This window comes from Lepisosteus oculatus, chromosome 5 (assembly GCF_040954835.1).
Source record: "Lepisosteus oculatus isolate fLepOcu1 chromosome 5, fLepOcu1.hap2, whole genome shotgun sequence".
In the NCBI taxonomy this organism is placed as follows: Eukaryota; Metazoa; Chordata; class Actinopteri; order Semionotiformes; family Lepisosteidae; genus Lepisosteus; species Lepisosteus oculatus.
Window position 1 is genome coordinate 10045389 of NC_090700.1, and position 21234 is coordinate 10066622.

A 21234-nucleotide genomic window follows, 5' to 3' on the forward strand; every position below is an offset into this window, starting at 1 on the left:
ACTCTTTGAAGAGTGCATGCTACTTTACAGCCATAAAATAACAGCTTTCCAATAAAGGTCAATATTGCGGATATTTCCATTTAGCATTACCTTGAGGAAAATCTTTGTCTTTCCTATCTGCCAGTCATCATCTCTCCCTAGCACAGCTTCCGCTATTCTCTGACAAGTCCCTCGCAGATCTTCCTGTAAAAACAGCAAAACATGTGCACTGGTAACTAAAGGCAGCACCCGTGGGGGATAATATGTATCTTTACGAAACATCAGTATGACACTTAAACTCAGATTCTTGTAGTGTGCCCATGACCATCTACCTTCTACCATCTACCATCTATCAGGAAGGCGTACAGTACAATTAGCAAACCTGTGTCATTGTAGTTATTGTTTTCAAAGTGAACAGCCTTCATTTCCTCACTCATGGAATGACTGCAACACAGTAGTTAACCTAGATATAACATTATCCCTTTAAGAAAATTCGCTGGGATCTTCATTTTCTCCTATGGGCAAACAGCTCATAAAAGAAATCAAATGATCAGATGGTCTTCCTGCAAATGGAGATCAGGAACTTTTCCCTGCAGTCCCTTTGTGGAGCGAAGCTCTGGGATGTGGGTTACTGGCAGCCCACCTGTTTGTAGGCAGGCTTGACTCCAGGCATGAGGACCCGGTATCGATCCACAAACTCCACAAAGGTGTAGCGGATGGGGTATCCCGCACGGCGAATCCGGATCGTCTCCATCATCCCAGAGTACCTCAGCTGCCGCACACACAGTTCCCGGTCGAACAACTGCAGGGTCAGGAAACCACAGAGCCGTTCATGAGTGTTGAACAAGAACAGGTATATCAAAATAGCATATCAAAAATGAACAGAGGTGCTGTTTGGAATGTACTTGTTATTTGTATAAAGACAAGAGAAAAACATGAATTCTCCTTTGCTGATGGCAGTATATAAAACTTAAATTAAGAAATTGTAAAACTGGGAATCTTTATGCAGATTTTTTTGTTGTTGGCCAGAAATGCCAAAGCAGTAGTTGAAAACCCTTCTTTTGTGTGTTGAAGCGCATTTACGTTACCTCTCCTCCAGCTTAAGAACTGCCCCTCAGGTTCCCAGCATAACCTGACCTGTCCAGGCGGATTTGCTTACCATCGGTTTCTTGTATTCATTGGGTTTGATGCAGCGGACGAAGAAGGGCTGACACACACTGAGCGTTCTCATGAGCAGCTCCAGCGAGCGTTTGAACTGGCTGCTGAGCGTTGGGGAGCGTTTTCGGGTCTCTGCACCCTGCAATGCAGGAAATGAAGAATACTCTCCTCTCAGGAAAGAGTGACAGGGAAGAAAATGGCAAAGCTATCCCTCTTTCCCGTTCCCCCTCCCACCTCCTCTTTCTGACTCTCACTCACACTCGACCGAGCTGTTATGGTATCTTTTCTTGTTTTACAGGAAACTGCAAGGCACGGATTTCAGTTCAGACTGTTATCAGCCAACAGGGTTATTATTAGACTGAACACTCTCAGAGGAGGCTTTTCCATTTCTCTATAAAAGCCAGTGCTGTTTGAGAAAACAAACAAGACAAGTATCAGGTTGTGAGTTTTTTAAAGCACCCCAAATTTGATTTGATTAGAACCAAAAACATGGTGCATCAGCTATTAAGAAATGGATCAAATGCCCTGGAGCCATTAGGACTGACGTACTGTAGGGTAATAATTTTATTTGCCATTTATTGTTTAAATGAGAAAACCCTGAATTACATTTTTTGAATGTACAGTACTGTATGACCTAAAGCTCTGAAATCTAGAGTGAAATAATCTTGCTAACAAGATACATCCATATTATCAATATTATTATCAATATTTTACATATATTAATGGATGACTAATAAACAAGCGCTACTTTATTAATGCATCCTAATATAATATACAATATTTCCAATGGCTTTGCATAAGGCCCGTGTACTAAAAGAAATACTTCAACGTTTTAACATATGTGTAATGGTTTATTAATACATTGTGAGTTCTTCAATTAACTATATATTAAATATGTATAATGCATTAGTAAGACCCCAATAAGCAGAACCTCAAGTATAAAGTATTAATGTTTGTCCAACCAGTTGCTTCCTCTCAGCCTGTTTCAAGGTGATGTAGCTCATGATTTACAAGCAACATTTCAGTCAGACCACTGAAAAGAGATTTCCCTTCATCACTCTTGATGATATAAAATACACATCTTAACGTTCCATAAAAGAGATATATTGTTGTACTCAGAACATCAAGAAATCTTGAAAGTTTTTTTTCCACCAGAAACTTGTGACATTCACAGCATCCTCTTGATTGATTTCAACCAATGCTACACAGAAGAAGACAAATCTCTTAAACTCATCATAGTTATTATCAGTAAATTATAAACACTCTTGTGTCAGACTGTTACTTATCTACAGTAACTATACTGAACACCAAAGAGTCTATGTGAGCAATTTCAACAAACTGCAAAGACTATAGGTTAGTACTACAAAACAGAACTAAATCCATTCCAGGGGACACTACAATATTTGGACAAAATCTAAAATCCTAAAAAGCAGAAATGGAGCTGCAGTGTGTTACAAGTACATCTCGCACACTCCATACAAGAAAAATGAATGCAAAACGGAAGGAATATATCTGAGATTAGAAATTTCACAGGGGGGAATGTGGTTGAGATATTTCTTGTTGAGAACCTGTAATCATCATAAAGATTACCCACACGTTGGAATACAACAGCAGTAACAATATATTAAAACTTTGAACTTTGCACTCAGGTTTTAGCAAAACTAAAATGACTTTAGAAAGGAGTACATAAGTAAACTAATATTCATGAAATATTCTTGAAATCTTCAAAGAGAGAAACTTTGGCTGTATCACATTTAGAAAATACAGACAAAAGAGATCATGGTGACGTGAGGAGAGAAAGTGAAGGGAGGGGGCCAAGTGAAATGACTTGGGGGCAGTGCTATCAGCATAGCAGTCAAGACGCAGGGGAAGTGGGCGCTTTTACCTTTGGAGGAGGTGTTGAGGGCTGACCCAACACACCAGGCCCATAGCCACATAGAAACTGAGGTGGAATATCAGCCAGAAAGATAGGAGAAAGAGGTAATGTTAATCAGGCCAGCATCAGACACAAACCTGACAGCATTAGAGATATAAACCACAGAAAAATCAATCTGAGGCAAAAAGAAACCAAAGACTTCAGGTCTTTGAAATGGAACCACCAAAGCCTTCAAGAAAATGGGCATGAAAGTGTTTTGTGTTTCGTAATGAAATACGTGGTCGTTCTATAATGTTAAGTAAGGAATCCAACAGTACCCAGTAAATATTACACACAATAAACCATGTCACTCCATATGATGTCCTTTCACTCCATCTCATAGCTCAGTTTTTTTCTCAATGTTGTTACATTAGCTCCTCCACATCTTATTAAGTGATTCCCTGCTAATTAAGGAAGTGAGTGAATTAAGTCCTGCAAAGGAACAGGCCTCAATGCCTGCAGATAGTGTTAGCTGTGGCCACGTCTTCTCTGTTAGAACATGGACACCTACCAAATTACCCTCAGAGTGGCAAGTGAGACTCTGGGCAAACTTCAAGGATTTAGACATATTATAAAACCATAGTACCGCAGCTAGAGTGGAGAAATGTATCAATAAATAAATACAAGATCCTCCGAAAATATGATTGGGAATATTGTCCACATTCAAAGAATAGAGAATGTGCAAAAGGATATAAACGTCTTCATTAAATGAATCTGAGTGATACTTCAAGAAGGAGTAGTAAAAAAACAACATTCTGTACTCCCTTTCTCATAAATCACTGGTCCTGACAGTTGTGCTGAATATAGATCTTTTTTCCCATTAACCTAAATGAGCAGCTTGCTTCATTTTGCACCTAACCATCTATGTATTGGAGCCTCAGTGGGCATGTTAATTACAGGGAGAAACGTACTACGTGCTGAGTAGTACGTGCCATTTTTACATTAACTTAGAAATAATCAATCAGACAACAGGACAGTACCATTGCCACATCTGCCTGGAATATCTGCTTGATGAACTTGTTCTTGGAAGAGTGGACCAGCTGAATGATGTCACCATGGAGGGTATCTCTGTTCTTCTCTAGAAAGCCTGGAATTAAGGGAAAGGGCCTGTCAAGATTGTCTTTCCCTTCATTTGTTTCTGTTAAAAACATATTAAAGGATTTCAGAGGGAGTTTTGTCAAATTAGATGCCTCTTTAATTTAAGAAATTGCTTTACGTAGTTCATTTGTTCCTTATGGAATAGTAGAATGTATTGTCTTTTACAGCACAACAATACTTCATATTTATTGTTGGATTAATGTAAAGTTTGAAATATACTGTAGGCCCCAAATTCTGCATTTTGTGTACATAAAGTCACAAATACCAGCCACAGACAGGGCTTTCACCCTCATTAGAGCTCAGCAGAAAAAGAAGCTGACCACTGAAACTTGTTTAATTACTTAAAACAACCAATCTTCAGGCCTGATGTTTCTTCTCCTAGATGGTCTAATTTGAGTTAGTTAATATTTGTACCATTAATATGTAAAAATAACCAGTGAAATTATCTTTACGGCAACAAGTAAAAGTGACAAAATTCCAAAGCGTGATTTAAACTTGATCCATGAGCAAATGTTCCCACAAAGCAAAGTAAAATGCAGTACCTTTGGTCTCATAGTAAACCACCCCAGCAAAGTGGCTGATCCCAAACTGGGTTTCGTAAGTATTCTTTGGGGGGATGTAGTTGGTGTTGAGCTTGTGCTGGGAATTCAGTTTGTAGAGCATAGTGGTGTCAGTACCCTGTGAGAGGAGATACAGTACAAAATGTTTACATGGAGCTAACATTGTAACCTGAGCATTTAATATCCATGGAAAATAATGTCAAACAAGAAACTATTCATACAGCTTTTATCTGCTCATAGATAAGTGGAATTTGTGATTTTATGTGTTCAATTGGCTTGTATATATGTAATATATACTTATTAGATTTAATAATATGGAAATCTTAAATAATTGGAAACCTGCTTAGGGAAATCTTAAGCAATGCGGGCAATACTACATGAGGGAGTCTATATCAAAGCCCTTCCAATAAGCAGCATGTGCAGGGATACCAAACACCAGAATTGAAATAACCACAAAAATGACAAGAAAACAGAAATCTGCAACACCAGATATTCTTTCATCAAAATATAGTAAAATCTTTGTCCCCGGGAGCAAGAAGGAAGCTGTGGGTGGAAAGCCCTCTTCTCCCATCTGACATTACCTTGGGGAACTTGCTTTCCTCGTCAATGAGCGAGATGATGTTCATGGGCTTGATGGCGATCATGTCCAGAGCATCTTGGTTGTCAGTGAACTCGATGTGCTGCCAGTTGATGTTCTCCAGGTTGTACTCCTCCTGCTCCAGCTTGAAGACGTGGCGCACAAAGAACTGTTGCAAGTTCTCATTGGCAAAGTTTATGCACAGCTGCTCAAAACTGGGGAAGCCAACAACACAAAACAGAACAGAACTGAATCAAGTTGAGAGAGGAAAGAGTGGAAGCCAAGCTTTTCAAGGTCTTTGAAGAATTCCTCTGCCCATGCAGGGACAAAGCTATTAAGCTTTGGACCCTCTTTTTTGTCCTGGGAATATGTGTCAAAATCCCATGATAACTACACAAAATTAAACTTTCCAAGCACATTTGCAGACATAGATACTGTTGGACATGAGGCAAAAGATTTGAATGCAAGATATACAGTAAATCATGCACGGAATGTTTAGCACAATTTGATGTAAAAAAATATAGAATGTTTTTGATTTTAGAATCATGTTTAAATATGAACAGCTTGAGTGGTTTAATGAATACTTTTGCAGGATAGCACAGCAGACCTAGGGAAACAGCCTCACCTGTTTACAGTAAAGTTCTCAAACCCAAAGATGTCCAGCAAACCAATGGATCTTCTCACCGATTTAGGTTCAGAGGGCGGGGGTTTGTAAATAGCAGCATTAATCTTCTCCACTATCCACACAAACAACCTTCCGTAGATTCCCTGCATCACCAGCAATGACACCACAAAGGTTAGAAATGTTTTGTTCCTTTTTCACAAACGTGTTTCCAACGATACTTAAGACAGATGAGCGCCTAAGGGAAGAAAATGCAGAGGATGAAATGTTATGTCTGGCTGACCTGGCTTTCATTACCTTTACGAAGGCATCCCTGACATCGATAGCCTGCATTATGCTGAGTGGAGTGGAGACAGTCTCTCCGCGAGTGATCAGGGTCCGACTGGTCAGACAATTCATCACGTCCTGACGATCCACCTGGTCACACAGAGAAGCGCAAGAAAGGCAACAAAAATGATCTGAAATTGATATTTCTGAACTCTCTGCTTGCTAAATGCTAAATACAGCAGCATATGTAATTGTCAATCTAAGGCTGATGCCTAGTTCTGTGCCAATTCTTTCTAGCATTAATTGCTTTACCATTGTTGACAGAAAGAATACTCCTCCCTTTTCTGAGGCACATCACATCCAATCATAGCAATCATGGTCTGGACAAGCACTAACAGAAGTCACAGCTATACACAACAACCTTGACCTGTTATTTTGTAAAATTGTGCCACTAGAGGGCTCTGATGCACATCGAACCAGGATGAGTCTAAACCTAAAGCAATTCCCAGTTCAGTTTACATTAAACTGTATTTGTTTGTATTCTTTAATCTATAATCCTCACCAGTTCTTCAATTTAACTATCTTGCAAAGCTGTAATAAAACCTCTTTATACCGTACAGATCATTCAATTTTCGATTGTTAATTTCACAAGGGTGATAGTCAATACTGCAACACCTCCGCGCAAAAGCATCCAAATCAAAGCTGCTGCACAACTCACAGTTCAGTCACAGTTTTCGTGAAGAAGGCTAACAAAAGCTGTCTCTAGAGTTGCAATAGAGAAAAGGCAAAAAAAAAAAAACAACAACAAACAAGTTTGGTATAAGAAAAGCAAGGTGACTGTCAGAATCTGACTGCTGAGAAATCTGAAAGCGAATGATGTGCATGAATAGAACTGCAACTGCTGGTACAGTTGGTGGATACGTACCTCCAGCAGCGATGACGCCGTCGTGAGATCAGGGCAACGCACCACCTCACATGCATCCAGATTATCATACATCCGGGCTGGAGAGAAGGACATACTCAGACATGGTTTCAGATTTCTTGACAGAACAGTAACATCATTTATGTAGAGAAGATGCTAGGACACCCCTAAAGATGAGCTATTCTTCACTGCCAGAATCCCAGGCCAGGGACTTCTCATACTGTAGCTCACCTTCATAGCGCAGGTTGCCCAAGTGCAGGATGGCAGCCAGCAGCTTTGATATTTCCCAGTTCTCTGTGTCTGTGAACATCAGGACCTTCATGGCCGATCGGATGTTGGAGTATTCCTTCGTATCATCGCGGCCGTCACATACCGTGCAGTTTCCCTAGTGACATCACAGGGTTCCGAAACAAACTTGGATATCACCATTTTTGGTCGATTTTTGGGGTATTACAACGAAAAGACAAAATTTCATTAGGAAACAAAGAACCCCTGTGATGCTGTTAGAATGATGAATCAGATTATTTGCATTTATTGAGAGGACAGCAGAACTTGCAGAGGCCGTAAACTGCAAACATTACCAGAACACCAAAGGTTAATCTGATCATGTTAATCTAACCTCAAGGTATTCCAAGAAATGCTTACTTAAAAGGGACAATCAGAATGTAAAACTGGTCATTATTATGTACTCCAAAGGAACGCATTTCAGGTTTTTTGTTTCACTGCAAAACACGTTCCCAACATGATCCAGGGAGGTGTCCTAGAAATATGGGACTGAGAAGACTGGCACTCACCATGGTGAGGTAGGTGTAATCTGTGGCTTTACCCAGACCCAGCTTCTTTTTCTGATCTGGGGTCATTCCTTTCAGCATGCAGTAAAATATATGGTAGTTCCTCTCATCACGAGCCTGAAGATGTAATATAGGCAGCTGTTACCTAACAATTTGCATCACAAAATACTATATAATATTTTCATAGCTAGAAACTGTACATTACTGTATGTGTAGGAGATTTGTTTTAGTCAGGGTATGTATAATGCATTTCCATATCCTGGAGACAAACAGGCCATCCCGTTATTTTAATATGAAGATAACTATTAAATGGGACAGTATCTAAAAATGTGTACTGGGCAGTTTTATTTTTTAAATAAAAATTCTGAATTAAAAAAAAGATCTAAAGCATTGAACACCGTGTACAAGACAAGAATGTCTTTCTCAACAATTTGTTGCAACTCAAAAGGGAAGGCGCACTATACTTCTTAACAAGAGAAAAGGTAAAAACGAATGTATAGAGATATGGTTTTCGCGACTTTCGATATCATGTTGAGGGACAGTTTCTTCACCTGTCTACACACTCGGGATTTCTCCAGCAGATACTGCTCAATTTTGGCTCCTTCTATGGCTCCTCTCTTGTTGAAGTGAATATCAATGTACTTTCCGAAACGGCTGGAGTTATCGTTGCGGATTGTCTTGGCATTGCCAAAAGCTGAAGGAAGAGACAGATATCAATCGTACAGGAAAACAAAAATGGTAGAATAAAAACTACAGAAGCCTTCCTCGTTTTTGACCTAAAAAAAAAACATTTTGTTAGCAAATAGTTGGTTGAATGAAAAGGAACCTCCTTCATACACATTGCTAATATTTCTGACCTTCCAGGATGGGGTTGGCCTCCAGGACCTGCTGTTCTATCCAGGAGTGCTGGCCGCTGATGGCAGCCAGGAACTGAAGGATCAGCTTGGTACTCTCAGTCTTCCCAGCTCCAGACTCCCCACTGGGCAACAAAAAAATGAACATTGCTAGTCATCTATTCTCACTTACATCAAATGCCTCAGTGACCAGCTAATTGAGTCTTGTCACAAATCTTATTTTTGTACTACAAAAGTGGGAAAATCAGACAAACTACAGTCACTTTCAAACAAATCCAAAATCCGAACTCCAATTTACCACATGAGAGTATAAAAATTAAGATGTCCTCTTATAAAAAGATTTGGTATCATTCGATATTGTCCGATGTTACCACAGGGACTAACTGCACCTGTAGGTATGAAAATACCCCCAAAAGAAGAAGCTTATTAATGAAATACTTGTTAATAGCCTTGAAATTCTGCGTCCAATTGTATTTTTACACCTGTAGTGAATGCAGAAATGGGTCGGCAGTGTTTGTACATTTGCTTAACATAAATTATATTATGTTTGTTTTTATTTTAGTTTTTCAAAACAGCAAATATCAAGGATGGACCCACACACCTGATGATGCAGCACTGGTCCTTGTTGTTACGCTGCATGTTGAAGTAGCAGTTGTCTGCGATGGCAAAGATGTGAGGTGGCATCTCTCCAATTTTCTTGTTGGTATACAGACGGATCTGATCCGCAGTGTAGATGGGGAGCAGCTGATAAGGGTTCACAGCCACTAGGATGGAACCTGTGTAGGTCTGGGATTGAAAACCAGCGGGTAAGTCATTACTTATAATAGTTCCTTGCATTTATGCAGCGCATTTCACTTAAAGCACTTCACATACAGGTATAGGAAGGGACTAATTTCACACTGAAGTGTGGCACTCATCTGGGAGTGCTAGGGGCCAGCTACTCAGTGCCTTGGATTTCTAAATCAGGATCTCTGTTTAATGTTTCACTTGAAGGGTGACATCTCATGCAACACAGGGTCCCTGAATACTGTCCTGGGACATTGTTTTGGAAATTCAATTAGAATTAAAATGAAATACACATTTTGTTTTTCAAATTCACCTACACACCAGCACCAATTTCTTTTTTCCAAGTCAGATCTAGCACATGTAAGGGAAACTCCCTAAAAAGCTCCCACAAAAAAAGAAGCCTTTTAATTTAAAAGAAAGAATAAAAAAAATAATCAAAATTATATTGTCACCTCTTGTTAAATTTATATTTATTGAATGATGTTCATTTATTTTTTATTTATGTTTCAGAATAATTTTTATTTAATTAATATCTGATTATATTCCTGGTGAAAGGTCTATTTGGGTGGGTTTAATTCACCCATTTATAGGACTTTTGGCTTCTGAATTCCAGTAATTAAAGTAAGAAGCTCTTTATAATTGAAGACAAAGCTGTCGACGGTCTCATGCTTTTTGCTGCTATTGTCCACTTTGCCTCTCAGCCATGTTAAGGGATCAGACTGCTTTGTTTTTACACTGGGCTTTTTGTTTGATAGCTCTACATTTCAGGCTTATGTCTCCAGCTAAGTATTTATACAAAGATGGTCAACAGCCCCAGTGAGACCTTAAAGCACTTTATATAAGTGATTGTTAAAATGTGGGCACACACCCCACTCCACACAACACCTGCTCTGTGCTTACACAACAGCATCAAGTTGCATTCCAGTGAGCTCATTACTATCACATGAATTAATAATGCAGGACATTAAAGAAATTGAATTACCAGTATATTTAAGTTGTTTAAAAAACTATTTATGGAAGTTTCCAATTGCTTTAACAATCATTTGAATTGCAGCATATTTTTATATTACATGTCTTATCAAAAAGTCTATTTATTCAAAAATAGACTGTGCTGCTTTAGCATCATTTGTTATTGAACCAAGATCATATTCCAATGAACATACAGTACAATGAACAGTGATGATGTTCATTATGATGATGTTGTGATTATGTTTTTTACAATGTGTGCATTATAGTATATTTCAGGTGTAGATACCGTAAACATTTGTACAGCAAACAGCCGGACAAGACAAATATGCTTGACATGAGAAAAAAAGCCTTCCTTATGAGTGCAACAAAAAAGAAATGTTAATATAAAAAATAACAAAAAACAGAATAACTTTCTAGCCAATGGTTTGCATATCCTTGACTTGCACCGCAGTTGCACAGTTGTGAGTCACACAGCTTGTTAACTGGAGGAATGACATGAGATGAACAGCAGAGGCAGGCGGTCTGTGTATCAGATATTAGTAGGACAATGGCTGGTGTATCAGTGTCAGTTAGGTGATCCACTCATCTTGTAATGGTGTACCCTTCACAGAATTTGATGGATGGCTACCCATGCAGAATATTTTGATACTTACCCTTCCTCCACAGTTAGTCTTCAGACAGAAAAGAATAGAACACAAGGTTGAATCGGAAGAAAAGAGGAAAGATATGCAAGTACTGTATCTGTATTTCAGTTTACAGGATCATTTATTTGTGGAACCCCACCAAAACAATGCTGCTTTTGATAAAGGTGATCCATAAACAGAGGTTCTCTGGGGAACATTTTGTAACTACAAAGGACCTATTTGAATTTTTCAGAGAGCATATTAGAAGTAAACATTAAAACTCTTAAGCTTTTGGAATTTTTATGTTCAGTACGTAGTGTAAAACAAAATATTGAAAGGTTTGACTATGGTAAAGGAGATGGTATTGACATTTTTTTTTCCTACCTCTTGAGCCACCCGGGCGACCAGAATGGTCACACAAGTGACCGCATGTGCATAATATGACTGAATATCACATACATTGTGGGAAGAAATAGCACAACAGTTAACGCAGTACTCTGCAAATTCAATTTATTAATCTAGATTACAATTCTTGAGAAAGTTTCTGACATTTCAGTCATGATTGTCATCAAGGATCTCAACAGAGATAAAAAGAGTATATTTTTTATATGATGGGCGAGTACAGCACTACTTTCCTTTCTCTGCATGGAAATTTAACATAAATTATAATGGACATTCGGTGGTAGGATTAGATCCTAATTTCACACACTTCCCCTTGCCTATGCATATAAGCCTCGCACTCAGGACTTCCTTTTGCATATCTCTCTTTCATTCCCCCTCACCTCCCCATCTACATCCTTACAGAAAACTCCCCAGCTCAAGCCTCATACTAGTGAGCGGGTTTAGGCAGTCTGTCCAGACTCATTCCCTTAGTTAGATGAGTCACGCCAAACATTTTATACTGTACATATTCATCTTCTCTTGCACTTGTTAGGATCTAACCAGACTATTGAAGTTTGCAGTCAAACTGTTATAACAGCACACAGAATCTAAAACATTGCAAAGTCACCCTGATACTTTTATACAGAGGCTAATCAGTCTGTTAGCTCTCAGACGCCAGAATGGGTTAAAGTTAAGCTCCACTCCTGAAGCTGTATTAAGGGACTCACATAGATGAGGTGATCTCTGTACCGGATGAGCAGGTTGCGGAGTATCCCAGCCTCATTGAGGTCCCCCAGTCGGATCATGTCCTCCACGCCATGGATAGAAGTGGGGTGCATGGGCTTAATGTTGGTGGCATTCTGAGGTGAAATCCAGTGCTCCTGAGAGTCAATAAAAAATCAGTCCACACTTTTAGCACATTGCTTCAGTTGGGAATTTATTAATCATTAATTCATCTGCACATTACTCTTATAGATGACAAGTTATTTCAGGTGATAACAATAAATATCAACACTGAATTAAAAGTGTTTTCTGAAAAGATTTTCAGATATTTTTATTATAATACTGTTATTAGTATTGTATTAATTATTGATAGAAATGTACATACTGTAATAAGTAAACATTTAATTTTCATCACTCTCTCTTCATTCGCAATTAGGCTTTTATATTATAAATGATTCATCACATTTAGGATCAAACAAAATTAACTTAATACTTTTTTACTGCCCAGAGTTTTGGATTCAGTTTAGTCTGTACAACTTTCATCTGGCATCAAGAACAGACTTATACTGTAGGTTCTCAGTATGTCCTTACAGAGAAGAGCTGAGGTCCTGCAGTATTTTCTGTGCAATACTCACATTGCCTTCATCATCCAGCACTTGTATCTGGCCAGAGTCACACAACTTGACCACAGCTCCAACAGGAACATCAAATTCCCGCCCAGTTTTGAGGTCCAGCCACACATAATCCCCCTGAAATGAAACAGTCTGTCATCTACTCTGCCTTATAAAGAATCTGATGCAGTCTTTAAAATGGTTTACCAATAAGAACATAACAAAGGTTACCGATGAGAGAAGGCCATTGCCCCATCTAGCCCATTTGGTAGTTAGTAGTTAGTTGATCCAAGAACTGAAACATTTGTCTCAACAACATGGCTGATAGCTTGTCTCACAACCCTTTGAGTAAAAAAAAGTGCCTCCTGTTCTCCAGTTTAAAAATATTTACACAAAGCTTCTACTTCTGTTGTCTTTTTGATGTTGCACTTTTTGTTCTGAAGAAATCCACTGGGTTAAATTTATCAATGCATTTGAGGATTCAGTACTTGTATTTAGGTCCTCGTGGAATGTTCTCTGTTCAAGACTAAAAATGTCCAATTCCTTCAGAGTCTTTACATTTAAAGTCAGCTGGCAGGTATTTGTCCAGTCATTAATTTTATTTTGCTGCTTCAACCAGCTAATTCTCCTATTTTGGTATCATCATCTAGTTTACCAAGTATACCAGAATTTTCATTTTTATAAATTAGTAAGAGCAGGGGTACTATTACAGATCCCTGTTCTCCACTAATTACATCACCTCAGAGAGCCCCTTATCTCTATTCTCTGTTTTTTAATTTCTTAATCAGATCTCAGTCCAAGCACTCACATTTCCGTGAATGCCTACTTCTTGCAATTTGAGAATCAATTGTTCGGGTGGAACTTAAATAAAAGCCTTCTGAAAAGGATAAGCTTGCCACCATACAACTGTGAACTTGATTTAACGTCCCCTTAAGAATCAACCATCAGCCTAAACTATTAATGCTCTCTATTTCTTTGCTGGGCTAAGAAAATTGCGTTCCTGGCAAAAATGAGTCAATTCAGAAACAGTCCACACTCATTAAACCTCCACTGTGACTCTAGCGTGGTATTCAAACAGCATTCCCTGCAAAAATCCTGTCTTCCTTTTTTTTCAGAAACGTTCTGATCCTGTAAATCCCGCTGACCTTTCTCTTCTTTGGAATGGGACAACATTAGGAATCGTAATCACTACATAAAACCACTTTCACTACTAAATTTTGTTTTAAATCCTGATGCTAAATTTTGAAAACAGCATTTTTGGTAAATCACTTATAAGGTAGCAAATACTTTTCCAGCCAGCGTTATTCCTAGTAAAACCTTGTTAAAATTAAATATTGTTCTTCATATTGACTGACAGCAATCTACTAATAAAGTAATGAGAGGATGGTGACAATTAGAAGGCACTGCCAAGTTTATTTAAGTTGGATTCGAAGAAGCATGAATGAAGTAATCCTGGGATCATTTGATCATCGGTTACAAAAGGACAGTTTAACGATCACATTACTCATCCAGGTCATACTGAAGGCAAGTTTTCTAAAGGACAGAGTAGTGCTTTCTATGTCCTATACTCATTGTCTGTGTGGGGAAGGGTATAGTTCATCTGAGTAAGTTTAACTGAGCTCTAACTCTCGTGCAGCAGTATTAAATAGTGATCATTTCACTGTAAGTAAAATCTTCAGTTTCTGTGCGAGAAACTCATTCTGTTCAGACTCACATATGTGTAACCAGTGGGTAATAGCACATCTCTCTCAGTTGTTCATTGTAATCCAGCAAAGACTTTCTAGAAACCATGCACAGTCTAGACCTTATATTTCCAAAGCAGTCATGCACAAATGCAGATTTAATTCACTTAAGAAAATACATTTTATAGTCTTGTGATACCATATCATAAATTAAGCCAAGTAACGTAATTTTTCTATACCCTTCTCTTCATGACTGTTGCATTTACAGTACAGATGTTTTCTAATTGAACTGAATTTTTGTTTGATTTAAAGCCCGTGAACAAGAAGATGTATAGAGATATGATATATACAGTATGCAAATAAATTAATCTTAGTTGAAGTATTGTTAAAAAAACAAAACTACTAAAGCTGATTTCAGCATGGACATATGCACTATGAAAAACTAATAATAATAATAACTAATAATATTTTATTACCGTATTGGTGTTTGCTTTGTAAGTACTGTAGGTTGAAATACTGTATGTGGTTAGCAGGGTCATAATTTGCATTTAACTCAAGCACTACAATGAAACTGGACCCCTGTCAAAATAAGAATCGAATTGGAATAATTAAATCCACATTACACTCCAGTGAACAGCCAAATCTGCATTTCAGTATTACTTCCAATAATCCAGAGAAATCACTCCTACCGGTAACAGAGTGCTCTGTTTGAACACTGTGTTGACATTCCGAAAGAGCGCCCATTTTCCTTGGTCTTTCTCATATACGTTCCCTTGGTTACACTGGTTGTACATCCTTAAATCCCAGCTTTGCTTCCATTAAAACTCCAGGAAAAAAAAAAACAACGCCTTGCTTGAGAGCTGTCCCCAGCAGAGCAGTTTCCCTCTAATCACAGAAGATGCGCTACTTGAACTATCCTTTGAAAAACAGTCCAGGGTTCTACAGGAGCTCCAAAAATATCCTACTTATTTTTAAATAAATGCAACAAATACAGCGAAAAAAAATCCCCAGACCCCAAAGGCAGAAAAAGAAATTAAGCTACTGTTTGAATTGCGGTCTTCAAAGGTCAAATACCACAGATCATCGGAACAGACTTGCAGAAGGTGAATCACCCTAGACCAGCTCCTCAGTGGTGTGAGAAGAAACAGAATCTGGGCACAGGTCTGGTTTCTGGCTGGAGCTCACTGTCTGGCCTTGAACAATCATCCCCCAGGAAAGCTTAGATGGGAGCCTTAAGCACACCCACACAGACAAACCCTTTATGGGTTACCTACAGCTTGACAAAAGCAGGGTGGGCATTCCCTTGAAATATACAGCTTTTTAATTAACTTAATATCCCCATCAGCAAATCAATACAGCAGCAATGAGAATCCTACACCAAAGCACAGCTGCCATTCCTTAAAGCAGCACACTATCCCTAGCAACAGTAATTAAATAATTTATTGTATTTTGTTTCTTTAAAGTCTTTGTTTCAACAGCAGGAAGAAAATAGGGAGTGTAGCACAGGAGATTCCACATTCGATTTGTCGTTTAATTCATGAACTTCAGGATCTCATACTGTATGTGCAGCTGCAGCTACCAGACTTAACTACAGTACTGTATGTGCCCTGAGGGGTGTATAATCATTGGTCCATATTCTGTTATCTTTACCTACAGTACCTCTGAGACATGCATTTCAGAGCAGATGCTAATGTAGGAATAAAACTAATTCCAGATCATATTTTTTTAAGATGCCCAAAACAGGCTTAGCCAAGCTGGTTTTAATTAACAACCTCTGGACTCAAGTCAGTCTTTACTATGTTTCATTTGCAGCTTTCCTACCTTCTGCATTCTCGTTAAACTCAAAACAGAGTCCCATCTCTTAGCTTTTCCTATGCATTTGAATTCAAATTTACAGTTTAGGCATATAAGTAAATTATGTGACATTTCAATTTAAAATAATTTCTCATTTTTGGATTATAAATACCTAATTTCACAATCACTGCATAGTGTTTTTAAAAGAAATGTAACTGGAAAGTAATACTTGCTGTCTGTACCTTTTCATTCGTAGTGTCATTGTGAACACATCTCTCATAATAGTATCTTACTGACAAAGCAAAAGTGGCTACAATTAATTCTCAATTCCTTACTTCCCAGTGTCAGCCACTCATGAAATGCAGCCATTTGTATGCAATTGAGCTTGGATTTATGGCTATGCTTCAGGCACTGAAGGCCCAAGCCCTCAGCAGTAAATTGTGTGTCCTGACAGAATAAAACAAGCAATCCAAAGGATCAATAAAGTTGCATTGTTAGTGTCAGCCAGCATAAATTCTAAACTGCTGTGGTCTGACATAAAAGGACAATAACATATTTTTAACTTAATTCCCCTCAGCCTCAATACTTAAAATAAATCCTACAGTGTTTTAATTCTTTAGATTGCAAAAAATCCTAGAAATGACCTCAGTTCAAATAGTCCATATAAGGAGCACTTTTTTTAAACGAATCCTGATTTGAATCCATGGTTTTTTGGATATAAGTTTTTATTCTAATCAAAGGCTGGGAATTTGCTGGAAACACAATACCTCACAAAGAAACACAATGGTTAAAAGGCAGTGTTCTACGTGTTTGGGAACTGGAAACAATAGTTCATACTAAACCATTTTAAGAAAAATACGGGTACAATTATTTAATTGAGAGCCAATTGTGGAACACAAACCAGGAGATACTTGGATCCCCAGGACTAGGTTTGGGAAACAATGTACTAGAACACTATATTTACTGCAGGACAATTAGCTAAATACTCCTCTGCTTAAGGAAGCAGTTCAGGTCATTTGCTTTACGACTGATACAACAGTATTTACATTTTTGTATTAGAGAACCATTACAAGACAGTAATATTTAATGGAAGGACAGAAATAGCTTTATTTGTAATGTATTGGCAAGTTACAAAAAAGTATTAAATGACCTTAGATTAAAGCTTATCTACAGTATCTTTAGGTCTTGTCTAGTGAGGGTGAAGGTCTGTGTTGCCAGTTCATGTGTCATCTCAGAGCTGGGGCTTGTTGAAGGACCAGTGTAACTATGGGGGATGTGATGCACAGGTGTCAGACAGAAAACCAATCCCTCCAGGAAAGACTCAAGACTATCAGGTGAAGCATGAGCAAGGGCTCTCACAATCAGCCATTAAATAATTGAGAAAGTGCCTCGTTGATACCTCAGCGACAGGGCTGCATGTGTGGCTTATGTTTGTCTGCATGTTTTCATGTTGTCGGGTTTTAAGAAACACCATAAGATAATATTCTGAATGACACTTTCTCACAAATGAACAAGGACTTAATTATAGAACATCTTTCTGACGGGAAAGATGAGTGCATTGTTTTTATTTTGCCTAATGAAAAGGACAGGGATAAATGTTTTTTCTCAGAGAACACAACTGTAAAATACTGCTGTGTAAATGAACAATATGCAATACTGTAAAAAGATACACAATAATGTGTTAATTACAAACACTTGCAGAAGTGACTTAGGTACAAATAAAAAAAGATTCTCCCCTTTTTACTGTAAAGCAAAGTGAGTTACAGGGTACTTCACAGCATACTGATTACAGACTGCCCCCTGGTGGTACGTCGTTGTGTTATTAACAGTTCAGGGTTCACGCAACATTGTTATTCATCCTTCTGAACAGAAAGGAATGCATTTTAACAGCCCATTGAGAGAACACCTAAAACATTTTGAGCGACCAACGCTTTCAATTTAATGTTAACCAGGATTTAGAAATGGCAAGCTGCAACACAACACTGTTTTTTAACACCAACTGGTAATTGCGCAAAAAGACAAACCAGCAGGATATGTTACGCATACATTCAAATACAAAATAAGAACAACAGAAGAGAAGAGCACTCAGGAAAAAAATCAAAGTAGATGAGTAACACAGGCTGAACAGCCTCCTCTTGTGCATTTATTTTTGATAATGTTAGAGTGATGAATTGTGTGTGCATGTGTAGGCCTCACAAGAAACAAAAACAGCAGAAGATACAGTACTTCTCATTCTGAAGAGAAGGAGGAAAAGAGCAAGTTTTCTTTTTAGCCTGGAAACCTCTGCTTGTTCATTTATATAGTTTATTTGATCTAAAGTCTTCAGACTGTTTGAAGGGAGAGTAAATCTGTGTTTTTTCATAATGTCTCAATATGTATGAGCATAATTCTGGAAAAAGACATCAATAAGTGGGCAACGTAAAGGGCTTTTGTGTTAAGAAAAGAAGTTTATGTATTTTTCTCTGGCAACAATGACAGCTACAGTATATCAGTTCTGAGACAGCCATATCAACAAACTGTTTTCCCTAGTATTTGATTTAATGTGTTCCACCCTTCTCTTTAAACAGGAGAAATATTCACATACCAGGGCGATCGGTCTGTTACCTTTGTGGGTGTTGAACACAGTGAGATTAGAGGTCTTCCACAGTGCACTTGTACTCAACCTGAAAGTAGTTACTGCCATTCCTGAATACTACAAAAATTCCATAAAAATGTAATTAAAGAAGTAACTCAATATCTAGTTTCTGTTTAGTTATGTTTGTAATTAAGTGCACAGACAAAGGTTAATCTTCTTTTCTTGAAAGGACAAACTCCGCCTCTCTTTTTAAGGCTCCAATAAGCCACATGATGTTGTGTTTATTTAATTTTTCAGGGTCAACATACAATTTTTATTAGTCACTATGTATTGCATGACTTATGCACGTTAGCTTCTTTGCATTGGGAGTCCTTGGACAGCTCAAAAACGTATCTAATCATACCGTGATCTCAATACACAAAACAACTTTGCAGTACTGTAAATATTACAAATATTCATTAACTCATTCAAACCACAATCCAATAGACATAAAAAGCTTCTATTTCTGTGCTGGTGTATAAGGACAGCCATCACACTTTCCAAATGCAGCTTTATCAATGGAAACACTTCTCTTACTGTGCCTCACATCATGCAGATTTCCCAGTTCAACTTCATTCATATTGACGCACTTAAATGCCATCTTTACGTAATGTAGGAAATTCCATGAGAACACTACACATACTGTACCACTTTTCCTCCATGTATATCTAAAAGGAATGTAATTGCCGAACATAGTAATTAATGAGGATTATATGCCATAATTTTATCCTTGGTCATGGTCTGACTTGCTGTGCATGTTTTGTCTTCTTTTTGTTCAAGGGGTTTTAAATTGCACTGCACAGACAGGGTTCCCTCAAAGGGTTCAATTTCTAGAAAGCAGAATATTCAAAATGATACCGAGGAAGCAAAATAACAAGATTTTAATTATTCATGTGACTGAGAAGCCCTTTTCACAGTCTCTCCTGAACCTCCTTATTAAAATGGTCAGCACGAGTATAGGACGTGACACTGTTCTTACTGAATAAGAAGGAGTACATACAGTATAAGAAGGAGTGGATATAAAAATAATAATAATAATTGCTTACACTTATATAGTGCTTTTCTGGACACTCCACTCAAAGCGCTTTACACATAATGGGGACTCCCCTCCACCACCACCAGTGTGCAGCATCCACCTGGATGATGCGACGGCAGCCATAGTGCACCAGAACGCTCACCACACACCAGCTATCAGTGGGGAGGAGAGCAGAGTAATGAAGCCAATTCATATATAGTAATTGTGTTCCAAAAGCCCATGCTGAGATTGATTTTATTGCATTTGCTGTATGTCTTAAATCAGACCATTTTCCAAAGAACTGTTTAATGCAATCAAAAGTATCATGTTACAGTGTCCACGTCTTCTGGACTGGCTCATAAGTGGAAATGATTTCTCCATTTTCCTCACATCCATAACTAAATTAATTAAATTGGTTGCCTGCATCTTGCTCCAAAATAGGATTTAAAATACATTTCAGATGATTCTTTTTAAGAACAAAAAAATTGCTTCTAGTTTGACGTTAGTAAGGCTAGCAGAAATACTTTGCTAAAATTTAATTTAGGATCATGCAATCTATGGTGGAAAACGAACAAGCCATTAGCATTTAGATTGGAAGAGAAGTCAAATGTCACCAGTGTGTCATAGAGGCCTGTACCGGTGGCATTTGACACTTCAACACCACTTCATAGACGTCGTGAATCATTTTATTTCCACACAATTTACCATACTATTAAAACGTCTCACAGATAATAAAAGCAGCTGATTTGAGGCAGCTTGATATGCTAATATGTTTCTGCCTCTGTGTAAGGAGGGGCTGTGTGTAAAGATTATCTTGGACAAAATTTTGCTTCAATAGCAGACCTCTTTTTTTCCCCACACATTAGCTGCTTTAAAGTTTTAAAACTTTTATTATTAGGCACATTTTCCATTTCTAATAATAATTTCTTTCTACTTCAGTTTATCAACAATAAATTGTTAAGAATATTTTGCAGAAAAAACTGCAGAATCTTTTTATTCTTCATCATGCCTAAGGAAGCAGGGTTTGTTTTAGTTACAGGATGTCAGAAGCTTATTGAAATAATTGACAGTGAAGCTACCTAACTGAATGGTGAGAGTGTCCAGCAATATACATCTAGCTAACCTGTAGAGTGCAGGTAAAATAAGTTACAGTACTTGCATTTAACTTCAAAAATAACTATACTATCAATAGCTCAATTGTACCTACAGTACAATCATGTTTTACTGCAACTACAGTTTCAGTTCGCAACAGAAAATGATTTAATTTTTCAAAGGTGCCCATTAGGAAGAAAA

General features: G+C 37.9%; 1 protein-coding gene across 2 annotated transcripts in view; it reads right to left on the minus strand.

Annotated features, from left to right (window-relative positions):
* The window catches only part of myo7aa (myosin VIIAa), a 52687-nt gene that overhangs the window by 23688 nt on the left and 7765 nt on the right, over positions 1 to 21234 (minus strand). Inside the window, exons 3-19 of one of the 2 annotated variants that reach the window (XM_015341432.2) lie at positions 12861 to 12974; positions 12231 to 12383; positions 9345 to 9529; positions 8747 to 8868; positions 8441 to 8583; positions 7893 to 8006; positions 7330 to 7483; positions 7102 to 7178; positions 6207 to 6326; positions 5913 to 6055; positions 5292 to 5502; positions 4693 to 4828; positions 4033 to 4139; positions 3023 to 3079; positions 1139 to 1276; positions 623 to 781; positions 91 to 183 (exon numbers count right to left, since the gene is read on the minus strand). In XM_015341432.2, the coding sequence (XP_015196918.1) occupies positions 91 to 183; positions 623 to 781; positions 1139 to 1276; positions 3023 to 3079; positions 4033 to 4139; positions 4693 to 4828; positions 5292 to 5502; positions 5913 to 6055; positions 6207 to 6326; positions 7102 to 7178; positions 7330 to 7483; positions 7893 to 8006; positions 8441 to 8583; positions 8747 to 8868; positions 9345 to 9529; positions 12231 to 12383; positions 12861 to 12974 (2226 nt within the window). The remainder of the gene's footprint in view (positions 1 to 90; positions 184 to 622; positions 782 to 1138; positions 1277 to 3022; positions 3080 to 4032; positions 4140 to 4692; positions 4829 to 5291; positions 5503 to 5912; positions 6056 to 6206; positions 6327 to 7101; positions 7179 to 7329; positions 7484 to 7892; positions 8007 to 8440; positions 8584 to 8746; positions 8869 to 9344; positions 9530 to 12230; positions 12384 to 12860; positions 12975 to 21234) is intronic. The other variant, XM_069190081.1, reaches the window with a different exon arrangement.